At 45.7% G+C, this 8,019-nt stretch overlaps 1 protein-coding gene across 1 annotated transcript in view; it reads left to right on the top strand.

Moving 5' to 3' along the window:
• Nucleotides 1-8,019, top strand: part of POFUT1 (protein O-fucosyltransferase 1) — a 31,453-nt gene that overhangs the window by 14,166 nt on the left and 9,268 nt on the right. Inside the window, 1 exon segment of the mRNA XM_006154740.3 lies at nucleotides 5,939-6,131. Within this exon segment, the coding sequence (XP_006154802.1) occupies nucleotides 5,939-6,131 (193 nt within the window).

Genomic DNA, 8,019 nt, shown 5'->3' on the forward strand with positions numbered 1-8,019 from the left:
CAGGAATCCTTCTGCTTAACCAACCCAGTACTTACGGACTTTTATTCTCATTGCTACCTCATGGGCCAAGATGGTGAAGACGCTCCAGCCATCACATTCCCAGGCAACTGAAAGGGCAAAAGAGGCAGAAGGAAGGCATATCCTCATCGTTTTAGGGAGCTTTCCTAGAAGTCTGGTACAGTCCTCTGATTACATCTCATTGGCTAGTACTACAGCACACGGGTCATACGTAGATACGAGAAGTACTAAGAAAGGTCTGCCTTCTGGGCGTCTGTGTATTCAGTGAAAACCGGGTTCTAAGAGAAGAGGCTAAGATGTACTTCTTCCACATCAAGGGATCCTTCCAGCTCTGCTGGTTCTGAGCCTGAATACCGGGCAGAGCTTTAATTGAATGGATACTTATTCCTGATGCTGGAGAGCTGTGGACTATCAAATCGGATGATTCTCACGTCTGAATGTCAAGTATTTGAGCACACTATCATTCTCCCAGACTGCTGTCTCCCTGAGAGACTGTAAACAGGTGTGCATTGACTGGGCTGGAGGGGTAGGAGTGAGGTGTGGAGTTAAGGACATAAGATTCGGAGCAGGCTGCCTGGATGGAAGTCTCAGCCCCAGTTCCTAGCTGTGTGACCCTGGGTGTATTAGTTCTGTTTGTGCCTCAGTTTCCTCATCTGTAAAATGAGAATAATAATAACACTTAACCTCACAAGGCTCTCTTGGAAATCAAATGAGTTAATAAACACTTGGGGTAGCAGGTGGCGTGGAGGTTAAGGTGCTGGATCCTACATAGCGGACTGTGCAATTTGAGTCCTGGATCCAGTGACTCTAGAATCACAACAGGAGTGTGTGTACATGCATGTCCAAAGATCCTGAGAGGAGAATGGAGGAGAAGGGCTTGCATTGTGATCATCCCCCCCTGGGGTGTGAGTTCTCACTTTCTATCTCTCCCTCCCTGACAGGTGCATGCACCCTATAGCAAATAAATGAATAAATGAAAAATTATTTTAAAAAAAGAACATTGCCTGTCACATCATAAGGCTCAGTAAACTCACATGTATGTACATACAAGCAGAAAATGAGAGTCTCACAAGGTAAGTGTCATCTGGAGCCAGGCTGTCGAGGCACACTTGTTTGTAGCTTCCCTGGCACGGGCCTTGGGCCAGTTTGTGTGGGGATAATGGCTAACCCTACCTCACCAGCCGACAGTCCCACAAGCAGGGAGGGTGGCTGCTGAGCACATTGTGTGGCAAGGGAGAAGTGGGACAGGGAGCCTTCCCTGTAGAGCTGAGGCTTGGGAGTGGTGACTGATCTTGGAGTTTGGTGGTGGTTGCTGAACAAGATGTTTGGATTAGGTGTGAATAAGTAGCATGTCCTCTGGAACCCTGCTGTGAGTGACAGAGTGGAACAACCTCACTGTCCAGCAGAAGGGGAATAGGTACATTGTAGTTTATTCATGCAAAATGGAAAACTTCAAGAGAAGCTAATGCGACCACTTGATCCACATGATCAATATGGCCAAATCTCTAACATACAAAGTTGAATTTTTAAAAAGTTAAACTAGGGAGGCCAGCAGGTAGTATAGTGAGTAAGGTGCTGGACTACCGCATGGGTGACTGCAATTTGAATCCTGGATACGGCAGCTTGAAACTTATGTCAGGTTAATATGCGTGCATACTAAATCTGAAGAGGAGAATGGCAGAGAAGGGATTGCAGCATGGCCATCTCCCCTGGAGTGTAATTTCTCACTCCATCTCTTTCTGTCTCTCCAGAGAGCACCCATACCCTATAGCAAAAATTTCTCCAAAAGAAAATAGTTAAACTAGGTTACATGCAGTGGGATGATGAGGATGATGATGTGATAGCCAGAAATTTTTGAGAGCTTTCTGTGTGTCAAGCACTGTTCTAATTTTTTTTTTTTTGGAGAGGTTTTTTCGCTATAGGGCACATGCACTCGCCAGACAGACAGACAGAGAGAGAGAAAGCGAGAAATTACCCCCCAGAGGGGATGGTCACGCCGCAATCCCTTCTCCTCCATTCTCCTCTCGGGATCTTGGGCACGCACGCACACACGCTCGGCATGAGTTTTAAGCCACCGGGTCCAAGACGCGAACCGCGGTCAACTACATGGGAGTCCAGCGACATAGCCATTACGCTAACTGCTGGTTCCCTGGCACTGTTCTAAATTTTTTGTATTTATCCATTTCATCCTCTCAATAGCACTTTGAATGGACATATTATTTGGTTTGACTGTATATATAGTTCATTTAACTGTGTGTATCTGTCTATATATAGCAAAATATCGTGTTGCACATCTTAAATGTATGCAGTTTTTTAAAAAGGAAAAAAAAAAGTAGGAACTGGTATCAGCTCTGTTATACAGATAAGGAAACTGAGGCACAGAGTGGTTGAGTCACCTGCCCAGGTTATTAAGAGGTGTGGTCAGCATTTGACCATTAGACAAAGGTATTCTGGCTCAGCACTCCGTCTTCTTCATCATTACACTCCATAAATAGCCCTCAGAATACCACCTCCCCCTGTTTTGGCAAAGATGTTCATAGCGATAGAGTAATTGTGCATAAAAATACATAATCTTCTGGAAAGGGGAAGAAATGAAGGGAAAGAAATGATGGGATAAAGCTTTTATTTAGGTATGCTTTGTTTATTTGTTTGTTTGTTTTTGGTGAGGTTTTTGCTATAGGGCATGTGCACTTGCTAGGAAGACAGAGAGAAACAGAGAGACAGAAAGGGAGAAATCACCCCCCAGGGGGATGGCCACGCTGCAATCCCTTCTCCTCCTTTCTCCTCTTGGGATTTTGGGCAAACACACACGCATACCCAGCATGAGTTTTAATCTGCCAGGTCCGGGACTCAAACTGCAGAGTCACTATGTAGGATCCAGCACCTTAACCACCACACCACCTGCTGGCCCCTTAACCTATCTTTTTTTATGATAGAGTGCTTAGAGAGAGAGAGAGAGTTGGAGGAAGGGAAGAAGAGAGTAGCATCTTGGACAGAGTTCCATCCCACTACAATACCCTTTCCCCACCCCTCCAGCTTGTCAAAGCCTTGGGCAAGCACACACCCACCCTGCAGGTTTTCGAGCCAGCCCAGGGATCTAAACTTCTGGTTGGCACTACAGTTCAGTTTGCTGCCAACTGAGCCACCAGGCTGGACCTGCCCAATTATTTTCTGTATTCGCCTGTATGGTTTGAAATAGTTCATCATTTTTATTTGAAATTGTGGATTCCAATACAGTTGTAAAAAATAATGGGGTCATTGCTAGGTGTAGTGGATAAAGGCGCTGGACCCCCACAGGGCTGACCATGGTTCAAGTCCTGGACCTGTCTACTTGCTTTCTCACTTTCCCTTTCTCTCTCTCTGGTCAAATTAAAAAATAATAACAAATTGAATTAAATAAATAATTATTAAAAATAATAGTAATACAGGGGACCAGCAGTTAGCGTAATGGCTATGTCGCTGGACTCCCACGTAGTCGGAGTCTCGGACCCCGGTGGCTTAAACTCACGCCGGGCACGTGTGCGTGCGTGCCGAAGATCCCGAGAGGAGAAGGGATTGCGGCATGACCATCCCCCCTGGGGGGGTGATTTCTCGTTTTCTGTTTCTATGTCTCTCTGTCTGTCTGGCGAGTGCACGCGCCCTATAGCAAAAACCTCTCAAAAACAAAAATAATAATAGTAATACAGAGTTTCTATGTATCCTTTACCCTGCTTTCCCCCATTATAACATTTTGCCAAACTGTAGTACAACATCACAGCCAGGATATTGACTTTGATACAATCCACCTGCTTTAGATCGCCTCAGTTTTAATTGTGTCACTTCTCTGCCTCTGTGTGTGTGTGTGTAGCTCTATGCAATTTTATCCTATATGTAATTAATCCACCCCCACAGTTAAGATGCCAAATGGTTCTGGGGCCAGCAGGTGGTGCGGTGGGTAAGGCACTGGATTCCCACATGGCTGACCATGGTTTGAGTCCCAGACCCTGTAGTTGAAAATCATGCTAGGCACATGTGCATGTATGCCCTAAATTCTAAGAGGAGAATGGAGGAGAAGGAATTGTGGTATGGCCATCCCTCTGGGAGTGATTTCTCACTTTCCCTCTCTTTATCTCTCTGTCTCTCTTCAGTGAACAATCTCACCCTATGGCAAAAAGTTTAAAAAAGGAACAAAGAAAAATAGATAGAAAGATAGATAGATAGATAGATAGATGGATAGATAGATAGTGGTTGCTTCCATCACCACACTTATGTTGCCAGTTTATAACCACACCCACCTCCCTAAACACACACATACTACCATCCCTCCTGGCATTGACTAATATTGTCTCATTTCTGTTTCCCTCCTGTTTGGTCATTTTAAAATATTATTATATAAATGAAATCAAACGTGCAACTTTTAGGAACAGACTTTTTTTCACCCTGGATAAATTCTCTTGTGATCTATCCAGTTTGTGCCTGTGTTGATTTTCTGTCCTTTTCTTGCCCACGTCCCTGGTGTGATTGTACCACAGGTAGTTTAACCCTGTACTCATAAAGTGTTATCTGGTTGTTTCCCATTTGGGGCCACTGTGAATAAAGCTTCTCTAGAAACCAGCAGATGGGGTAATGGTTACATTGCTGGGCTCCCACATGATCACCCACAGTTCAAGTCCCGGACTCAGCAACTTAAAACTCATGTCAGGCCCATGTGCATGTATGCCCAGGATCCTGAAAGGAGAATGGAGGAGAAGGGGTTGTGGCATGGCCATCCCCCCTGAGTGTGATTTCTTGCTTTCTGTCTCTCTGACTCTGTCTCTCTGGTGATCACACGCTCCCTACAGCAAAAATCTGTTTCAAAAAAAAAAAGAAAAAAAAAAAAAAAGCTGTTCTAACCATCTGTGTAGTTTACCTGTTGGCATAGCTCTTCCTCTCTCTGGGAGAAATGCCTAAGAATACAGTTCCTGGGTCACGTGGTAATTGCACGAGTGGTAAATTAAAAAAAAAAAAAAGAAAGAAAAAAACCACCAAACTTTCCCAGAGCGACAGCACCTATTGTGTAACTTTAAGAAAGGATTTTGACTGGTAAAGAGCAGGTATCCCAGGTGGAGGGAAGAAGTATGCAGAATCTGGAGTGTGAAAGTGCATTTACGGGACAGCAAGGTGTTCTGTGCTGCTGGGAGGTAGTCTAGGTTTAGCTGAAGAGGGAATACAGGTTCACTCATTCATTCAGTCAGCAAATAGTCACTGAGCTTTGATGTGTGCCAGGCACTGTGTTAGGCATGCTGAAGGCCTTTCGAAGCCTGAGTCCCGCAGAAAAGTCCAGTGAAGTAATTAGGAGTTGCCCAGCGTAGAAGGGGAAAGAATCTTGCAGCGTGCAATGGGGATCCGCAGACCTCTGGTCCATACCGTGAGGGTGGGGACCACCAGGTCTGTGTCATTCTCTCCTGGGCTCTAGCACACAGTAGGTGGTCAGTAAATATTTGTTAAATGTCGAAGGAACGTTCTAACTCTGTACGCAGCCCCTGAGAGTGCCAGCCAGCCGTTGCCTCTGCCAGCAGCCACATGTCTCAGTCCCGCCATGTAGGTAAAAGGGCAGAGGCTTGGCTCAGACACCCCACCCTGGAGTTATTACCACACCACACATTGGAAGCCAGCCTGACATATAAAAGGTTGGAATGCTCTACTGTAAATTTTTAATTGTTAAACAAGCAGAGAGAGTTGTAAATTCTGTGCGGCGGGACAGTGTTGCTTATTGTGCCTGTTGCTGCCGCCAAGGTTCCTTATCGGCCCGTTGGGATTTCACAACCTCTTGTGCATCTTGCATATGACTGGGCCCCTCCCCAGGTCTCCAGGGCATAGGGCAATGCCATCCTTTTTCCCTTGAGGGTGGCAGCCAGGCACTCTGTGCCTCCTCTGACTTCTCATTCCATCTCATGCCTAGATTTTCTCCAAAGGAGCATCCAGTGCTTGCCCTACCGGGGGCCCCAGCCCAGTTCCCTGTCCTGGAGGAACACAGACCACTCCAGAAGTACATGGTATGGTCAGACGAGATGGTGAGGACGGGAGACGCCCAGATCCGCGCCCACCTTGTCCGGCCTTACGTGGGCATCCATCTGCGCATTGGCTCCGACTGGGTAACCTGCCCCTCTTCTCTGTGGCTAGCATGGGCCTGTCCCCGAGCAGGCCCACAACTTTGGGGATTGACTCCAAGCCCTCACCACGCAGAGAGCCCTCACTTGGCCAAATCAGAACGTGTCTCATGATCCCTCCCTAGCCCAAGTCAGAAATGCGACTCCAGGGTACTTGCTGACCAGATCTCATTTTAACAGCTTTCATTTTGCAAAGAGATAAACTGAGGCATCAAGTCAGACCCCAGGTTAGGTAGCAAGCCAGAAAGAGGCCCCCAGGCCTGGCATCCTCTGTCTCTGCTTGGTGTTTAGATAGTTGACTCCTAGCTTGAAAAACAAACTACAGAGGTTGGGTGGGGCTCCTGAAAAATGAAGATGTCATCCTCCTAGAATTTGGAGGCTGCATGAATATGCAGAAACCCCATCCAATTATCCTCCACATGTAAACAACATAACCAATAGAGACAATGTCCTTAACGTACCTAAGGATGTGTAGAACTGTTATAAATGCTCATTGTTGAAATTTGAAAAATACTGAACTATATAGAAATTGGGTTAAAGCTCACTCATGGTCAACTGCCAAGGTTAACCTCACGTTATCCACTAAGATCTTCCCTGTCCCACCTTCTACAAAGTGAAGGAACAGGTCCAGAGTATTCTATGAGTGGTTTTAGCCAGACACTGAAGAAACAGATCTCATCTCTACTTTCCTAGAACATAAAAAAGTAAGATGCTATTTTTTTTTTTTTTGGAGAGGTTTTTGCTACAGGGCACGTGCACTCGCCGGACAGACAGAGAAAGACAGAGAGACAGAAAGCGAGAAATCACCCCCCAGGTCAGGAATGGCCACGCTGCAATCCCTTCTCCTCCATTCTCCTCTTGGGATCTTGGGTAAGCACGCACACGTGCCCAACATGAATTGAAGCCCCTGGGTCCAAGACTCGAATCACAGTCAACTACATGGGAGTCCATCAACATAGCCATTACGCCAACTGCTGGTCCCATAAGATGCTATTTTATTAAAGAATTAGTTTTATTTAATTTTATTTATTTATTTTTAATTTCACAAGAGGGATGGAGAAAGAGAGAGGGAAAGTGAGAAAGAAAGCTGCCAGGTCCAGGACTCAAACCGTGGTCAGCCGTGTGGGAGTCCAGCACCCTTAACCACCACACCACCTGCTGGCCCCGTAGAATGCTATTTATAAATAAAGGTAGGGGAACCAGCAGTTAGCATAATGGCTATGTCGCTGGACTCCCACGTAGTCGACCGCGGTTCGTGTCCCAGACCCGGTGGCTTAAAACTCACGCCGGGCGCGTGTGCATGCGTGCCCAAGATCCCGAGAGGAGAATGGAGGAGAAGGGATTGCGGCGTGACCATCCCCCCTGGGGGGTGATTTCTCGCTTTCTGTCTCTAATGTCTCTCTCTGTCTGTCTGGCGAGCGCACGCGCCCTATAGTGAAAATCTCTCTCAAAAAAAAAAAAAAAAGATAAATATAAGTAGCATCATACTAATATCAAACTCAGTTAGGGTCAGCTCAGAAAAGGGTAGCTCTCATAAATGTACAGAATACACATAAATTAACCTAAGTATACAGAGCCTAAGTAAAACATTAGCAAGTTATATTCAGTAATATACTAAAGAACATAGAACACAAACAAGTAAAATCTATCCCAGGAATGTGATGAAATTCACTGTATTAACACCCAAAGGAGAAAAATCATATGATCATCTCAATAGAGGCCAAGAAAGCATCTGATAAAAGTCAACACCCATTCATGATAAAAAAAAAAAATCTCATAACCAACCAGGCACAGAATGGACCCACCTTAACTTGATAAAGGATATCTCTCCGAAACCCACAGCAAACATCCTCATACCTGGAGCTATCAGAAG

Source organism: Tupaia chinensis, unplaced genomic scaffold, assembly GCF_000334495.1.
Source record: "Tupaia chinensis unplaced genomic scaffold, TupChi_1.0 Scaffold000418_1, whole genome shotgun sequence".
NCBI lineage: Eukaryota > Metazoa > Chordata > Mammalia > Scandentia > Tupaiidae > Tupaia > Tupaia belangeri.